The 19,111-nt window shown below is 43.4% G+C and overlaps 1 protein-coding gene across 1 annotated transcript in view; it reads right to left on the bottom strand.

Annotated features, from left to right (window-relative positions):
• Cyth3 (cytohesin 3) overlaps positions 1 to 19,111 on the bottom strand; it is an 80,082-nt gene that overhangs the window by 14,001 nt on the left and 46,970 nt on the right. Inside the window, exons 2-5 of the mRNA XM_020173888.2 lie at positions 6,839 to 6,921; positions 5,152 to 5,216; positions 4,424 to 4,490; positions 7 to 125 (exon numbers count right to left, since the gene is read on the bottom strand). Of these exons, the coding sequence (XP_020029477.1) occupies positions 7 to 125; positions 4,424 to 4,490; positions 5,152 to 5,216; positions 6,839 to 6,921 (334 nt within the window). The remainder of the gene's footprint in view (positions 1 to 6; positions 126 to 4,423; positions 4,491 to 5,151; positions 5,217 to 6,838; positions 6,922 to 19,111) is intronic.

Genomic DNA, 19,111 nt, shown 5'->3' with positions numbered 1-19,111 from the left:
GCTTACCTCTCGCCCAGGTAGTCCCCAATGACGGTCTTATTTAGGCCTTCTCCTTTGTAGAGGAACTGGGCGACGTCTTCTGGGGAGCTCTGTAGCAGGTCATTCTCTATTAGGAACTGGATTCCCTGAGGAATAATGGGACACAGGAAGCACTGGTTAGGAGGAATTTCCAAAGACAGAAATACACGTTGCATAATCACGTGACTGGTTTGAACACAGCAAAGATACCAGAGAGGCCCACGAAGCCACACCATTTGATCTTCACAATACCACACTGTGTTTACCCATCGCAGAAAAGTACCTCCCAGCAATTTACAGGTCAAAGACAAATAAATGTGTGAATGAACAAGCTGCTGTTGGTGTTCTCAGAGGTGATCAGGGCAGACATAGCAATATCATCAGATTTCTCTAGCATAGGAAAATGATAGGTTTTGTGTCTGGGAAGAGATGCTGTAGGTTGGACAACCCGGTACCTGACTCCATCCCCTTTCCCTGCCAGCCTACCCCACATAATCACTTTCCCAGCTTCCTTTAGAACTCGAGATGACTTGGTGACCCAGATCTGGCTAAACAGACATAAGTAAGCCTGTAGAGATCACCTTCACTGCTGTGCCTCCTCTTTCCTGCCTTGAAATAGATGTGATGACCCGCAGCCACAGCAGCCCTCAGTTGAGAGAAAGACTGAAATGACATGGGCACACTGCTCCTGCCATACCATAGCAGCTATGCAAGAAGATAAACCTCCCTTGAGCTTGCTTTTTCCCCCACCACCTGAGGCTAAAACTGACACACTACCACTGAGCATGCACTAGTCAGAACTCATGTCCACCTTAAGGGCCTACAGAACACAGCTGACAGTAGCTACCTGGGTCCAAACCAGATGCAATGCCTCATGAGCTGCTGTAGGCAAACCTTTACCTTTAGCCCAGCTCCAGAGCTGGTTTCAAAACCCATGTTGGTGAGGCTAGTGAGGGGAACAGGGAACTCTATGGTCCATTTGCCAGGAGGCTTTTCTGCAAACCCAGAGAGGCTTCACAGCTCAATTCCCAGGTCAAGCCCAGGGTTCCACACATGCTCACAGTCCATCTGGGGTCTTTGTTGGTGGTGATTTTGGTAGAACCAGGGTTTGAACTTGGGGAGTCCCACTTGCAAAGCAGGCGCTCTACCACTCAAGTCAGGCAGACTCCACCCCTTTTTGCTCTGGTTATTTTGGATATGGGGTCTTGAGAAATATTTGTCCAGCTGGCCTCAAACCACAATCCTCCCAATCTTAGCCTCCCAAGTAGCTAAGATTGCAGGCATGAGCTGCTGGCACCCGGCTCATTAGAAAAAATTAATATTTTAAAATATTCAAGCTTTCTCCAACCAGTTCTCCGAATCATTTACAGGCCCTATCTTGTTCCAATCTCAAGGGGTTGCTTTGAGGATTGAAAAGTGTTTACATTCACGTTTACCTATCATCCTTAGCTGCCTTTCACTTCCATCTTTTCTCCCCTGCTATTTATGTACACAGATAATCTGGGACTCAAAAAAAATACATTTTAAACAATCAGTTCTCATTTAGATTTAATCATAAGTTTTGCTGGTTTCTCTGCAAACTTTTTGTTGTTTTTTTAGAAAACTGTCTCTCAAGGTTGGTCTTGATCTCAATCCTCCTGCCTCAACCTCCCGAGGACTGGGACTACAGGTATACACCACGTTGACTTTATTAATTTTTTCCCTTCAATACTAAGCACCAGATTCAGGACCTCACACTTGTGAGGCAAGACCTCTGCCACTTCAGCCATGCCCTCAATCCTTTTGCTTTTAGTTTGCTTCTCAGATCTCAGTTAGCAATCTCCTGCTAACTGCCCAGGCTAGCTTTGGACTTCAGTCATCCTATCTCTGCTTCTGGAGTAGCTAGGATTACACGCATGAGCCATCATGCCTGACTTATTTTTGAGACAAGGGTTCACTAACATTTGTCTGGGCTGGCCTCAAACTGCAATTTTCCCATTTTCACCTCCCAAGAAGATGGGATTAAAGATGTGTGCCATCACATGAGGCCCCACACCCAGCTTTTCATATCTTTTTAATCCTGTAGATTAATTTCTCGTTTAGGATCAGTTGGTGTAGCATCTGCCTAGCAAGCAAGAGGCCCCGAGTTCAAATCCTAATACCACCAAAACAAACAAAAAGTACTAGAATCAGAAGGAGTACTGGTGATTAACTTGGAAGACACTGATTTCCTACTGTCTTTGGGCCAGCATTTCCTAGTAATGAGCTCTTTTCTTCTTAAGTACCCTGGTCTCTCCTTCCTGGAAAGCTCAATGACTCTCTACAGACAAGTTAGATGATATTTATACAGCAAAGCTGCATTGTCTTAACACTTCATGCTGTTTGGCATTTAGTGGGGCCTATGAAGCTGAAGAATTTTACTTTAGCCTAGTTCTAAAATTTTCTTAAAATACTTCCTGCTCTGCATTGTCAACTCTCTTCTTTGGGATTTGTATTGGACAAACCTTGGCTGTTGGATCCATCTTCATGTCTTTATTTCTGGGCAGAACTGTGGTGAGAACTACGACTCTATAGCCCACAAACCCACTCTTCAGTCACCTTCTGTGTCCTCACCCCAGTATCTACATTATCATGTGAACTCCCATTTATTTCCAGTGTTCTTTCTCACAACACTGCATTTTTGTATCATGGATGAGGCACGCCTTATCAATTCTCTTTGGTGATATTTATAATATCTACAAATACCTTATGTTTGGAAACTTCCTCCCATTGTTTCCTCCCTGTCAGTTTTTCTGTTTGTGCATTTCACGCTCCTTTCAGGTGCTGGTTTCCTCCAGTGCTTGGTGGTCCTTGGCTTGGTGTCTGCCTTTCAAAGTCACTGGTGGCACCTGGATGCTATTTCTGACTTTTACTGCAGTCCCCTCCAGACATGTGGCAGAGCAGCATTGGGGGGTGGGGACTGTGCCCATAGCTGGCCTCAGAGAATGGACATTTCCCCTCCTTCGTGCTGCCAGCACCAGAACACTGTCTCCCCGTGCCACCGCCCCCCCCACAACCATCACCACTGTTTTCATGACCACGCAGTCCTTCCCTCTTGCTTGGTGGACAGTCTACAAGTCCCAATCCACATCTGCCTCCTGCAGCAGTGGACCCTCGTCTGCCCTCACTTCCTGCAACAGCTCTTTCTTGTGTGTCACCTGGGCGTGATTCTGCCTGCAACTATTCCATTTATCTTCTTTCTTGCAGGGATTCCTCAGTTTCTGGTCCACAGAGTAAACTCCTGCTTGCTATAGATTTGTGTGTTTTATCATTAAGGCATTTCTAGGACACTGGGAATAAAAGGGCAAGGCAGTAGTATTTTCAGTATCTGTGATCTAATCAAACCTTTATTTATTTTTAAGCCAAGTGCTACTTCTAGACGTTAATGTACCTGAACAAACCAGAGCTCCTTGCTTACAGTGTTATCACGGAGACTTACAAGTTCCCTTAGCCTGAGGGACTTTACTCACTCTGACGGGATTGTTATGTCTTGCAATCTTGCATGACTAAGTGGGTGGATGGGGAGATGTACTTGTCACTTGCATGTGAGATTATCTGCTGTGGTATGGACTAAAATTCATGTTAGTTTTTGGAGGTAGGGCCTTTGGAGACAATTAGGGATAGATGAGGTCGTTGGGAATGGCCCTTGGTCTGAGGTGGACTCATGGCCTTTGAGGAGAGAGACCTTAGAGTCAGCTCACTCCCTGCCCCAAGCCATGGGAGGACTCAGCAATAGGGCAGCTGTCTGTACCAGGGATGAGGCCCTCACCAGAGCCCAGCCATGCTGGCACCCAATCTTGGGCTCACAGCCTCCAGAACTGTGAGGAAAAAAAAAAGTCATCTGTTGTTTAGGCCCCTAAGGTGACTAAGTGCCATAACCAAACCTACACCATCAAATCTGATCATTTTCCAGGAAAAGGCCACAGGCAGACTAAATGTGCCCTCTGCTCCATTAACCACACAATTAAACAAGTCACTGGAGAGGACCAGAAATTAATGTAAAAAATCTTTAGGGTACAGAAGGACACAAAATGAAGCCTGCTGAACGATTCATGACAGCCTGACTAACCCCCAACCTCCTCGGATGAGGCGAGCAGACGTCACAAGGGTGACTAGGGCGTCTGCACTCACTGTGTCCAGAAACCATGCCCAGGACTCCTCTGGGGCCATGTCCTCACTCACAGCCACACACTGCAAGACAGGCCTCTGGGCCCAGGAGCCAGCTCAGCAGGATGCTTCTAGCTTACCCTACTTGTGAGCAGCCCCCGTGGGATAAAATGTAACATCAGCTCCACCTTTTTAGTGGAGTGACAGGATCACCTTTGTCCAAAGGGTGATGGCTACAATCCACCGATCACTTGCATGCTGGAAAACTGGGAGGACTTACCTTTTTGGGGTCCATGTTGAATTTCTTTCTTCCCATGGCTATTTGTTTGTTCCTCTGAGTAGTTTTGCTAAGCATTTGAAATAATTAAAAAATCATTAGTGGGTATATTTTCACGGAGTGCAGTGTCTCACACAGCACAGCAGAGTCATAGCCCTTAGCACACTTTCCCTCTCATGACGACTCAGGAAAGAAAAAGCACAGGTGCTGGAGGAGCTGCTTCCATTCTACTCCACGTGTGATTGTCTGAGATATTCTCCTGCAGAAAAAGCTAATGACAAAACAGATTTTTTTTTTTTGATACAGAGTCTTCATAGCTAGCCCAGGCTAGCCTCAAACTCAAGACCCTCCTGTCTCAGCCTCCTGAATTCTGGGATTACAGGTGTATACCACCATGCCCGGTTAACAGTTACTTTTAAATAAAAAGCACAGCTCCTCATGATACAGAAAGGTTGTGGCTGGGTAGTAATTCCAAGTGCTTGTGCTTATTCTTGAACCTACAAAGGCAGACAAGGACTTAGAGAAAGTGGGGGGGCAGGAAGTGACCTCCAGAGAAGTAGCCTCCACCTCCACAGAGAGTGGAAGAAGTGAAGGAAAGAAGATGAATTCCAAAGCCCCCACTTCTCACGCAGCCCACTCCCCTGCTGCAGTCAGTAGGTGGTCAGCACTGCTAGAGGCGGCGAGGCACAAAGAGCCCCAGTGACTTGAAGGTGCCTGCCGGAACCATTTACCTCTCTTCCACAGAAGTTAGGTTGTCGATCTCTGTCATCACTTCTGCAATTTCATATTTCAGCCTCTGTCAAAAAAGAAGGAATGTGGGGTCACAGAGTGTCTTAACCTTCCTCCTCCTAGACTCAGATGTTTTCGCCTTCCAGGCACATCTTCCTCAAGGGCTCATGTGAGCACCAGAGAGCCAGAAACAAGCACCTGTATCAGGACAGTTTACAGAAAACCAAACAATCTGCCTGCCTCTCTTCAGACTGCATCACAGGGCCCATTAGGCAGACTCTGGAACTTGTGTATAAAATCAAGAAGGAACACAGATGCCAGGTGTGGTAGCATCTGCTTGCAATCTCAGCACTCGGGAGGTAGAGGCAGGAGGATCAAGAGTTCAAGGTCAGCCAAGGGACACAAGAGAGTATTGAGAAGTGTAAGAAGATGAAACCAGCCAAAAGAAAGCAACAGGCCCTTAGCTCACTTAACTACAGCCATCCCACACTACTGGGCACAGGTCGCCTGCCTTCTCCTCCAGGGTCGCCCACTTTCTTGGGAGACCAGGGAAGCTGAAGCTCAGATGCATTTCGGCTGGCAGCAGGTTCACCAGTGAGCAGTCCCAGGATGATTCCTGTCACTTAGTGAGGGGTGAGGCCTCAGGGACCCATCACCAACACAGACACAACAGAAACAGAGGGGACAGACAGTTGTGGCCCCTACTGGCTGAGTCCCCTTGGCAGCATCTTGGCCTCGCGGGACTTAGCATTCTCACTGCGGAAGGAGGCAGTCACAGTTAGATGAAGGTTCCATAGTAACTTGGCAGTATGATCACTAGTGTCTAATAGTACGTGTTCTTCTTATTCAGTCATAGGACTTATTCTGGGTGACAGGATATTTCCAAGAATGAAGTGTAACCTTAAAATGAAAATGTCCATGAATTACCTTTCAAAAAAAAATTTTTATTCAGAACCTTATTATTATGTGCCAAGAAATTCAGATTCAAAAATCCAGTTACTAGAAAGGAGTCATTGTCTGGGACAGTGAGTGGCCTGTGAGGCCACATTTATTTTGGCAATGACAGTGACTAGGAAGCTTCTCAAAGAAGAGGCACAGGACTGACTTTCCCAATGAAGGAGCTGGGAGGCTTTCTGCAGGGTTTTTGTAACAATCACAGATAGCCCAGCTGTGAAACTGTGGCTTTATTCATTTGCCTCTCCTGGGGATCCCACTGCCCTGTACTCTGGGTAAAGTATCCAACAAATGTGGGAAGGGAAATGTATTTTTGTCTGTTTTATTCATCTTTGTTTAGTTTGCTGCTCTGTCCCTACTACCTAGCAGGCATATGGCACACAGCTGGGACGGTGTATGCCTGTCCGTATGTTCAAAGGCTATTTGGGTGCAGATATGTGACAGACCACATTCTCGGTACCCGGGACGTTGCACACAAGCAGGTGTGGAAGGCCATGTGCTGCAGGCTGCTGCTGTCTAAACCTGCTACTCACAAGTCGGAGAGGCAGCTCAGTCTTTGAGTAATGGGCCCATCGTCTTGACTTCTACTCCAGACTCTAAACTGTCTGGTGCTGACAGTCTTGGCTTTGTCTCTTTATGTGGTTCCTATACACATAGGAAATAACATTTTACAGTTTCCTGAAGCTATTCTATTCACTATTTCACCCAAAAGCAAGAACTTTTGTTTGTTTTTACCTCAATGTCATCAATAAGTTCCTTTTTTCTTCGACGAATGTCCAAAAGTTCTTCCCTCTCTTCTATTGAGAGGTCTTCAGGCACTGAAAGAAGAAAGAAAAATCAAGCAGTTCAACTCTGCTTTGGCAATGATGAGGAGGCTGAAGCTAGGGTCTGGCCTCAGGCTGTGTGTAAAGTAAAGCTATGACCCTCCTCTCCACCTTGCTGCACACAAGGCCATTTGCTTAGCTCTAGAGAGTAAAACACACCGGGGGACACAAAGCCCATCTGAGGGTACAGGTATCCTGCCAAAACCAGGCATGCTGACCTCCTTTACCGAACTGCCCTGACTGGGGGCGGGGGGGGGAGGGCGGATTTCAGCACCATCTGACCAACCAGTTGTAAGTCTTCAGATTCTGACATGGGGGCCCTGACCAGCATACCCACAGCCCCCAGAAGAGAAATGTGAGTTGCCATCCTGCTACAGTCAGAGCTCCCAGGACATTTCTAATGTCCTGCTTCCTTAAATTCCACATTAGCAAATATTTTTTATTGCTAGTACTGGGGTTTGAACTCAGGGCCTCAGGCTTACTAGGTAGGCAGCTCTACCATATGATCCATGCCCCCAGCCCCCATATTAGCAATTTCCTTATGCAATCCTCTATGTTGAGCAACTAATGAGGAAGAACCATCATTTGCTGAGTTAGATGGGATACATATTTTTAGCAGGACCTCTTAATTAAGTCCCCCCAAATTACTTTGAGAATGGCCATTATTATCCCCATTCTGTAACAGAAAATGGAGGCCAAGAAAGATTGATGATCTTCCCTTGGGAGAGGTTCTGTGAAGAAATGGATGAAATGCTCCAAATCTGATGAAAGATATGAATATACACATCCAAGATGCCCAATAAAATACAAGTAGGATGAACTGAGATCCAACAAGTCACACAGAATGCTTTGGGCAAGTCTAGTACTTCCCCAATGTCATTGAGGACCTAGTCCTTCCCTTCTGCCTTACACAGTGCCAGCTTCATCCTAAAGCTGTTTCCTTTCCTCCCAGAGGCTTCTGCAGCAGCTAAGGCTGCACACTTCCTTACTCCTGGGCTCTCTCAAGCTTCTCCCCAGGACCCTTAGGTGTCTCCTCAAGTCCCCTAGGCCCAGTCTGGCTCAGGCCTTGGCCTGGACTAACTGGCAGAGGTGGAACAAATGTCTACCAACTTAGCATTCAAGAAGACACACAGAGACCTAGAGATCAAGAGACCGGGCAAGAAGTAGGAGATGGAGACACCTCTAAAACCAATGGGTCAACCAGCAAGGTCAAATGCCCAGACAGATCAAATAAAACATCATAAGCACATAGCTCTTGACCATTCAAAGCTATTACTCTTAGAACAAATGATCTTTTCTTCAAATAGAGATTATTTCTTGTTCTGGTGTTTTGTTTCTGGGTTTTTGTTTTGAGTTTTTGTTGTTGTTTTAAAGTTTTTTGTTTGCTTGTTTGAATGTTTCAGACAGGGTCTTGCTATGTACCACAGGCTGGCCTTAAACATGATTCTCCCTGCCTGAGCAACCCAAGTGCAGGAATTACAGGTGTGTACCACCATGCCTAGGTGAAAGCAGAGAGCAAGATGACACTGTCCTATTAGTATAGCAAATGACCCTGAAGATTCAAGTCTATCAACCACATAGACTGGGTTCCCAACAGTGACCTCCTGAGAAATCTTTTTTAATTCTGAGTTCTTCTTCAACGTAGATATATGAAAACAAGCATTCGAAAGAGCTGTACTCAATCATGTTCGGACACTGTGCCTCTTGTGAGAAAACTGACCTACGGATGAGCAGGGTTGCTGGTAGCATAGAGTGAGGACTAAGAAGGGGACCCTAAACACCAGACTGACTTAACTCCTCAGGCTGTAAAGTTCCTTCAGCGGGAAGCTGTCATGGATTTCCCTACCTTCGCTCTTCCAGTAATGCCTACCTTTTCCTATGCCGACCACATATGTGACCAGTAGTCCCAACTTTCTAAAAGAAAGAAAATGTCTAAGGTGGTATAATGGTGCTGTGAGGTGATAAATTGTCTTATTGTCTAGATTCATACTGAATTATTCTGGAGTGTAATGCTATTGTATCTGTATTTTACTTTGGAAAACTTTAGCAAAAGAAAAGAGTTGATCAAAATAGCAATGGTTAAATCTATTTGGTGGGTGGGTGTGTGACTCTTTATCCATTTTACACACTAAGTTTGAAATTTTTCATAAGGAAAGTAACAAAGAAGTTTCAGTACTAAGTAGCCAGAGCATGCCTCACAGCATACTTTAGGGCGTGTGGCAAAAGCATTAGCAGGAAATAATGGGATAGTCCTTGGCACATGAGACTAACTCAGGGCTGGGATATAGCTCAGAGGCACAGTGCACATTCAGCAGAGCAAGCTCCTGGCTTAATGCCCAGCACCAGCAAAACAAAAAGAGGAGCAAGAAGACAGTGTCAATAAAAGTTGTAGAAGAATGTGATCAAGTATTTCGGGCCATCCTGCACAGCTCTGTCATTTCAGTATCTTGCCGTCTTTTCTTTCTCTAGACACCCAGGATGCACAGTGAGTGCCAACACTGAGCTGTTACAGCAGCTGTTTAGTGAAGCCCTATCAGGAGCTCCCTGCATCCAAAGAAACAGTGCAACCACAAGTGTGCTGATGCATAGGCAGTCTCACGCATGCAAGTGCCAATGAAAAATGGATGCTATGAGCGGTGTTCAGAGAAAATACCCTAATTATCTAATTATTAATTATCTAGACCTTTCCCTGCAAGCCACCAGTCTGCCCAATGACAGCAAACAGTAAGGTTTGGATTCAGAGACTCAAATTATCTACTTTTGCCTGGATCTTGTTAGGGAAGAATAAAAAGTGTCATGGTGGATTAATTTCTTCCCCCTCAAGAAATCAAGCAGTTTTTTTTTTTTCCATTGAAAGTCTTAATATACAGATGTAGTTACACAAACACACAGAAGGGCTAAGATGTAAAGTTTTCTTCCAACTTCAATAAAGCTGCTTAAAATAAAAAGCAGTAAAGTAACTGCAGATTCCTGGTCTGGCAGTGGAATCCCTGGAGTTGGCTGGATGTGTCGATCAGAGAAAGGCCCATCAGGCCCAGTTCTTCATTTGCAAAGTCATCAGACAGGTTGGATACTTTAGATTATTCTTAATAATGCAACAAAAGCTAAAGGAAATGAGTACACATTAGTCACAAAACAGCAGGAATGGTTTCAGTGTGTTGGCCTAACTCTGGATGGGAAACAAATGTTTTCTTAAGGAGAAAACAAGGAAAGAAGTCAGGAAATCCTCTGCTTTATCAGAGTGAGATTCAGGAGCAGATTCACCAGCTGAGCTCAACTCCTTGCCTTTCTCAGGTATCTGCGTCCCACAGATGACTCGGGGTTGGGTAAGTCTGCATCTTGGACTTGGGTGTGTAATTTGATTAAAGTACATAAAGAATGGTACAACTGAGATCAGATTTATCCTCTTGCCTGAAATGACAAAAAAAGGACAAAATCCACACCTTGAAAAATATCTTTTAAAAAATGAAAGTGAAACAAAAGCATTTTCTTAAAGAAAATCTTAAAATAATTCATTATTAGTAGATCTGTAGAATAAGAAACGTTAAAGCCCTTAAGATAGCAGGGGAGGGGTGGGGGGAAGCAACACATGAAAATCTGTAGTTAAACAAAAGAAAAAAAAAGTACTTAAAGTGGTAGCTTTTCCCTCATCGGACAGCAGTTCATAAGCGATGCAGACACTGTGTCACATGGCTTATGCCTATACAGGAGGGGATATGACTGACTGTGCGGCACGTGCACACGAACCACAACAGAGTAGTAAAGTTGGCATAACAAACCATGCTGCGGCCTACTGTTCTGGTCTGCTGCTGGCCTGCAGGCTTCTCGGTAGGCTTGGCAGGGACAAGATCTATGAAGACCATGTGGCAGTGATGAGAGACGAACACAATGTGGAAAGGAGCACTGACAGTCAACATAGTGCCTTCACTTGCTCCTTGGATGCAGGCCTTGCCAGAACTACAATGGCAACAAATAAAGATTTTGGGACACTGAGATGGGACTTGTCTATCCTTCACAGTCCCATCAACAATTCCCTGGTCATGATCCTGAGAGCACGGAGCTCAAGGCACAAGTGCATCAGAAGCATGTCTTGAGTCAGAATGTTATAGATCCTATGTGTCACCTGATGCAAGAACCTGCTGCTAAGAGCTAAACCAAACCATTTTCTTTGAAGATTTTTTTTTCAGATAAAGACAATAAGCTTACTGATCAAGCCAAAAAAGAAAGAGTTACTGTTTATGTTGAAAGAAAAAACAGGATAAAGTGTTTTTAGATTAATAAGTAAAACAGCTCAGACTGGGAAAGAGAAATGAAAGTACATGGTTATAAGAGTCTCATCCTCCATGGAAAGCAGTAGAATGTTAGCTGAAGGAAGACTGACCAATTGAAAGTACATATTATAGACCCTAAAGCAACTACTAACAAAGTTTGCAATGCTAATAATACTGTATCAAGAAATTCAAAACCATTGCTTTGTATCTTTTTGACAGTACTGGGGATGGAGCTCAGGGCCTCAAAAAGCTAGTGCTCTACCACTTGAGCCACACCCCCAGCACTTTTGCTTTTATTTATTTTTTTCAGATAGTGTCTCACACTAACTTTGCCTACACTGGCCTCAAACCACGAGCCTCCTGAGTAGCTGGGATTACAGCTAAATGCCATCACACTCTTTCCTTTGTTTTGTTTGTTGATACAGAGTCTCTCTACATAGCACACAGTGGCTTTGAATTCACAATCCTCTGCCTCAGCTTCCCAAGTACTGAGATTGCAGACATGTGCCACCATGCCCAGCCAGAATCATTACCTTATTTGCCATATTTAATAAAACTTAGTAGCCCATCAATTGTAAGGTGCATCCTCAATTTCAGAGGATAAAAAGTAGAAAAGAATGGGAGATTTCTCTCTATATAATGTATAGAAAACATACTGAAATTTTAAAAATGCATACTGACATTTAAAAATGGTAACACAAAGTTGATTAAGGACTCAAATTGTATTAATAATTTAGTTATCTAACAGATTCCAGGCTATCAGAAACTGCAATTTTCTGATATATTGCTACATCTAATGACCACCTTATAAAAATCACACACACACACACATATATCTTCCATAAAGTTAATCAGCAGTTCTACAATTTCTCCTGAGGAAGGATAAAATTTCATGAGTATGAATTGTGGCTAGACATCTTTTAGTCACTAAGTCAAATGTAATAATTTAACAGATTAACCAATGAACAAAGATTTGGCCATTTAATTTACAACCACATTTTGGTCTCCCTGCTCCTAACTGCAACTGGTATCTTAAGTTTACCTTCACTGCAAGTGATAACACTAAACCTTTTTGTTATGATTTGTTTTTGAGATTTTTGATCAGCTCAGGGACAGGCAAGTTCCACAGGACACTAAATCCCCTGGTCCCTGTTAATCCATTGAGAGCTCCGTACACAGAAAAGTAATATCTTTCCTGTGATACTCTGAAAACCAGTGATTTCAGCTGTTATTAAGCGTGACTTCTGATGACCTGCCAGGGTAATGAGATGACACAAACAACAAAAAGGCAGTGTGGGCTTCAGGAGCTGTCTGTGTTTCTGGGTCTCACCACCACTCAACAGCCACTTGACCCCTGTGAGGTGATAATGCTGAGTTCAAACTCTCACATCCGAGTGGGTCACCCGGGCAATCCCATGCTGGCAGCAGCAGGACAGCATGCCCATGGAGTGCTGTGCTGGGTGGGTGCTCGGCCTGAACTGCAAGGGCAGGTATACCAGGGAGCCTCGTGCTAAGAAAGGCCCTGAACAGTTGGTCTGCTCTGGAGTTGCTCTGGCTCGTGACGCTGGCCACGCCCTTGGCAACTGTCGTCATTTCCCCTCTAGCTCCAGAGTTGATCTTTACTGTCCCAGGACACAAGTTCTTCACCCAGTCTTCTCTGGGTTAAGTGAAATAGCATTTTTAGACAAAACTTGAAGAATTTGCCACCAGAACATCAAGAGAAAAGATCCAAGACAGGAAGTGGGAGATTCAAGAGGGAATGCTAAGCCAGCCTCCCCTGGGCAAATCTAAAGAAAAACTGACTACATAAGGTGATACCTCATAGAATTAAAACAGAACTGAAGTACCTCTCAACAACAGCATGAAAACAGAAAAGGGAATATCTGGTGTAAAGTTCTTAGCATTCTAAGGGAGTTATACATGATTTAGACTTAAGACTTGGCAAGTTAAGAATCTGTATTAAAATTTCTAGGTTAAGCAGGAAAGAAATGGAGTTTCAAATGCTCAGATTGGGGGGCTGGGGATATAGCTCAGCAGTTAACTGTTTGCCTAGCATGCATGAGGCCCTGGGTTCAATCCCCAGTACTGAAAACAAAAGAAAAAAGAAAAAGCTCACATTGGGAGGGGGAATAAAAACTGGAATGAGGAACAAACAGTCAATCCAAAAAAGATGAGTGGGCTGGGGATATAGCTAGAGTCAGAGAACTCATCTAGTATGTGTGAGGTCCTGGGTTCCTTCCCCAGCACTGCAAAAGTAAATAAGTAAATAACAAAGACAAGAAAAGAGAAATATTTTTTTAAAAACCAGAAATACAAAAACATGGTAGGCATGGTGGCACATGTGTATAATCACAGTTACTTGGGAGGTGGAAGGGAGAGGTATAAGGATTGTGGTCCAAGATCAGTCGGGGCAAAGTTAGGGAAGAGGTCCCATCTAAGAAGCAAATTAGATGCGTAAAGGACTGAGGACATGGCTTAAGAGGTACGGTGCCTGCCTGGCAAGTGCAATGCCCTGAGTTCAAACCCCAGTACCACCAAAACAAGAAATATAAAATATCCAAGTAGGAAAAAAATTAAGACCATTAATTTTCCCTATAGTAGGAAAACAAATCCATGATATTTTGCAGTTCCTCCTGTCAAGAAGGGGAGTCTATCTCCCACCACTGTGACTGGCAGTGACTTTCTTTGCCCAAAATATGATGACGGCTGTGACAATTCACAGGGTCCAAGCCACAAGGTTTTCAGCCTCCACTATCTTGGAGTCCCAAGACCACCATGGCTCTGGCAGAGTCAGAACCCACACTCTTGAGAATGAAATCTACTGAGGAAAGACCCCACAAGAAGATAGGCACAGACTTCCCACCGCTTAACAGCAGCCAAATTCAGCTAAGTCCCCAGACACATGAGTGACATCACCTGGGACAAGCTCAGCCCAGCACATGTCATTGTTGTCTCCACCAATCACTTTGGAATGTTTTTTAGTGAAGTAATACATAACTGATACAGGCACAAGAAATACTAAAGAAAAAAAAAAAAAGGACAAGCTTTAAAACCTGAGCTTTAAAAAACAAAAAAGTCCAACTAAGTACTCTTTAAAGGAGGCACATTTAAAACATAAAAAATCAAAGTACAGAAAGTGATAGGTGAAGTAAATCCTTACCAAAGAAAGCTGGGATTGCTGTGTTAATATAGGAAAAGCAGACTTTAATGAAAGAAAAGACAAACTAAAGATTAAAAAGTCATTAGGTAACAATATATTGCTCAATTAGTTAACAAGTCTGAATATATATGTACCTAACAAAATAGCCTCAAAATACATAAGGCAAAAATTAACAAATATACATGTAAAAATGATTTTTCCCCAAAAGGCAAAAAAAAAAAAAAAAAAAAAAAAAAATCATGGGCCAGGATGTAGTTTAATGGTACTCTCCTAGCTAGAGTGAGGCCCTGGGTTTAATTTCGCAGCACTGGCAGTCTTAATAAATTTCAAAGGATTCATGTGGTAGAGACAATAAAGTAGCTTTGCTCCTACTGGTCAGAAGCTCACTATAAAGGAATGAGGAGGTGTTGGTCAAAGGGTATGAAGTTTCAAGAGATGTGTGCACATGGTGACTATAGCTACTAAGTTACTGCATGCTTGAATATGCTTTGAAACTAAATGAGAAATGTCCTCACCACAAAAGGAAAATGATGAGTGTAAGGTGAGGGACATGTTTAATGGTTTGGCTTAATCATTTCACAATGTATACATATATCAAAACATCAAATCATATGCTTTAAAATATGCAATTTTTATTTGTTAATTACACCATCATAAAGCTGGGAAGAAAAAAAGTAAAAGCAAGCCTAAAATCACATTCGCAGATTTTCTTACAATGAGGCTTCTCAGAAGGAATTAGGTGTTGCTGACTAGACGCAGAGCACACGGAGGTCCTGCCCTGCCTTTCTCAGCTGCACAACTAGGGTGTATACAGTGGGATCTTCCCCAACAATGCCCTTTCCAGTGTTCATTCTCTACATTCCTGGGGGGGTTGAGAGTCCCTGCAGCTATGACAGCTTCCTAATCAGTCTGTGGACCCATCACTGCAGGGGCAGGTATGGAACTGAACAGCTTAGGGACCACCCAGGAGGTGGGAGTTTCTCTGCTACTCAATTCCATAGACCCAGGCTGGAGCCACCTTTTGTAACTATCCCAGAGCAATAGCAGGTACCCCAATTCTCCCATCATTTCTCTCTTTCCTATTTAAAATACTGAGAGTGCTTTATGTTTCTTGGAGCTCTTACTAGAAGAAATGGCACCATAAACACCACATTGTCTAACCACAAGACAATTAAGTTTGAAATCAGTAATGAATCAATGACTAGAGAACCCATTTGTTTGTAACTCTCAGAGGACAGTATGTTTAAGTCAAATAAGGCATAGAGAGAAAGACAAGCACACGTGTTCTCTCTTACATGTGCACCTCAAGGTACAAACAAGAATAATCATTAGAGGGGAAGAAGGGAGGAGGGCAGAGGGAGTTGGTAACAGGTACTGAAACACAGGTAGGTAGAAAGAATAAGTTCTGGTGTTCTACGGTATACTGGGGTGACCACAGTTCACAATAATCTATCACATATTTTAGAAGAATGAAGCCAGAAGTGGTGGCACATGCCTATAATCCCAGTACTCAGGAGGCTAAGGCCAGCCTGGGCTACACAGTGAGACCCTGTGAAAGAGACCGAGTGAATGAATTAGAAGAGGGGAGTTCAAAGGCTCCAAAAATAAATAAGGAGATGCTAATTATCTGATCAGTACACATTGTATACATTTATTGAAATGTCACACTGTACCCCATATTATGCACAATTACTAGTTAATTAAAAACAAACTGTAAAGAGAAACCCAATTCCAAAGACATTACTAATCAAAAACATGTCAATTAGAAGATATGGAGATGGAAGTATGGCTTAGGTGGTAGAGCGCCTGCTAGCAAGCATAGGTCCTCAGTTCAAACCCTCAGTACCCCAGTATTCAAAAAAAAAAAAAGATAATCCTATCCTAGAACATAAAGTCGAAAATCATAAGGTAAGCACTCACCTTTAAAAATCAGGAAAAAGCTTAAACCCAAAAGAGAAAATATAGAGAGATTAATTTTTAAAATGCAGACACTCTGCAGTTCTTTAAAATGTTGAAATTAGTTTGCAAATGACCAGCAATTCCACTCCTGGGTATATACCCAAAAGAAATAAAACTCTAAATCTACACAAGAACCTGTACATGAATGTTCAAAGTAGCACTATTCACAAGAGCCAAAATATGGTAACCCAGGTGTCCACGAGCAGGTGAGTGGATAAAATGTGGTCTATAGGTACTGTGAAACGTGATTCTGTCATGAGGTTCCCATCATGCTACAACAGAGGAGCCCTGAACAGATGCTAAGAAAACTAACACAGCCATAAGAGACCACGTATCTTATGATTCTACTTACAGGAAATATACAGAATGAGCCAAGAAGAAAACCACTTTGTCTGGTGCTGACAGAAACCTGAGCGGTGGTTGGTCTGGGGAAATGGAGCTGCAGCCTGAGAAAGAGCTCTGCAGCAGAGGGTCTGTGAAATACAGTATTACAGATGTAAAATAGTTTGGTTCTAGGTACACTTTAACATTCGGGCACCATATTAGCCAGCTTCCCATTACTGTAACAAGTACCAGAGCTAATCAACTTATGAAGAGAAAAGGTTTGCTCTGGTCACAGTTAACTTTTAGTCCATGGCTAATTGGCCCTAGTGGTTTTGGGCGTGTGTCAAGACAGCACACTATGGTGCGAGCAAGTGGTAGAGTAAACAGGAACTCAGACAGAGAAGGAGGGAGAGGAAGGGAGAAAGGAATTGTCCCATAATTCCCTTCAGCAGCATGCCTTCAATGACCTAAAACCTCCCCTTAGGACCCACCTCTTAAAGGTTTTCATCACTTCCCAAAAGCACCGTGCTGGGAATCACACCTTTACCACACAGGCCTTTGGGGGATATTCCAGATCCAAACTACAGCAGATACTTTATTCATTGCCCTCAAAAGTCTATGTTTTAATCACTAATCCCTTTCAATCCTTAACAGAGAGAAGAATTTCCTTTGAAAAGTCACTAAAACAGCATTCTAAGAACTTGCCCTGTGCTAACAGAACTGACACTAATCAACAAACCAGCTATAAGGAATGCTTACTTTTGTAATGGAACAGCATTTCTTAATTCAAAACTGTCTTTATGGAGCAGGTAAAAATTTGCTAGATAAATATAAGAGCCAGGCTCAGTGGCTCATGCTTGTAATCCCAGGTACTTGAGAGGCAGAAATCAGGAGCATCACAGTTTGAGGTCAGGCCAGGCAAAGTTAGTGAGAGCACATCTCAACAAAAAAGTTGGGTGTGGTGGTGTGGCTCAAGGTGTAGGCCCTGAGTTCAAACCCCAGTACTGCAAAAAAAAAAAAAAAAAAAAAAAAAGGAAAAATAAGAAATATGAGAATTTTTTAAACGAACATTACTATTTGTTGTATAAGATGAACCTCTAAACACTACTACTGCTATTCTTCCAAGACTTCTTCTACCTTAGGTACTCAGATCAACAGTGAATGGAGCAAGGCAAGAATGTCAGCACACTATGAAGATGACAGATAGAATCATCAATAAGCTAGGAATCAGAGCAGTCATTGTAAGTTTTTAAATAACTGCTGTGTCTTTACACAGTGCTGCATGTAAAAAGAATATGATGTCACAATTCTCCCCAAATTAGCTTTTGGGACTCACATATAAACATCCTCCTGCCAATCAACATGCCAACCCACAATTGTCACTCTTCCTGTATAGTGATGTCACCAACCACCAAAAGCAGCAAAGAACCACTGTAGTGGTATGTGTCTCACTGGATGCAGGGGTAAAGGACAGTTTTCTCCCCAGTTCCATCCAGCAAAAAATACACAGAAGAGCCCAGGGCCTAGCCAGCTCTCTGGAATCTGTGTCTGAGACATTTCACCAGAGGTGCTGGTTCCAGCTATTTTCCATAGTTTCTCACGACATGGTCTACAGACCTTGTCCGCCAGAATCACTCATAAGTATTGGTCTGATACACACAGTTCCCAGGCCCTGCCCTATGCCTACCAAATCAGAAATCTGTACATGACACCTAGGATTCTGGATTTTAACAAGCTTCCCAAATGATTCTGCTGAACACTGAAATTTGAGAACTACTGCTAAAAAACAGCAAAGAACACAGAAGTCCTTAGCTGGCAAAGGCAATGGATTAGGTGCAGGGCAGCGTTAAGGTTTGGATTTGCATGCCCCCAGGAGCTCATGTTGACAGCTTGGTTCTGCTGCAGCAGTGCTCAGGTTAGGCTTCTGGAAGATGGGTGGATCACAAGGGCTCTGATTTCATCAACAGATTAATCCTTTGATGGCATTCCTGGGAGGTGGTGGAAACTTTAGGGGTGGGGCCAAGCTGGAGGAAGTGGGTCACTAGGAGTGTACTTTAGAAGAGTGTATTTTGTCTCCAGCCCCATCCTTATTCTCTCTCTCTGCTTCCAGGTCACCATGAGGCAAGCAGCTTCCTCTGCCACATCCTTCTGCCATGTTGTTCCTGCCTTACCACAGACATAAAAGTAATGGAGCCAGCAGACCATGGACTGAAACTTCTGAAACTTCTGAGACTGTGAGCCAAAATAAGCCTTTCCTCCTCTGTTTTCCTCACATAATTTGTCACAGCAACAGAAAACTGATGTCACACAGGCAGTGTGATGCAGTAGTTATAAGACTGGATCCTGTCTCCATACTACTACCTGTCTCCAATCTTCTCTCTACCACTTAAACAGCTGTGTGACTTTGGACAACTTACTCAGCCTCATTGTGCCTCAGTTTCCCCACTCGTATATGAGACAATACTAGTAT

The sequence above is a fragment of the Castor canadensis genome, chromosome 6 (assembly GCF_047511655.1).
Source record: "Castor canadensis chromosome 6, mCasCan1.hap1v2, whole genome shotgun sequence".
Taxonomy (NCBI): Eukaryota; Metazoa; Chordata; class Mammalia; order Rodentia; family Castoridae; genus Castor; species Castor canadensis.
This window is presented reverse-complemented; position numbering and strand designations above follow the sequence as displayed.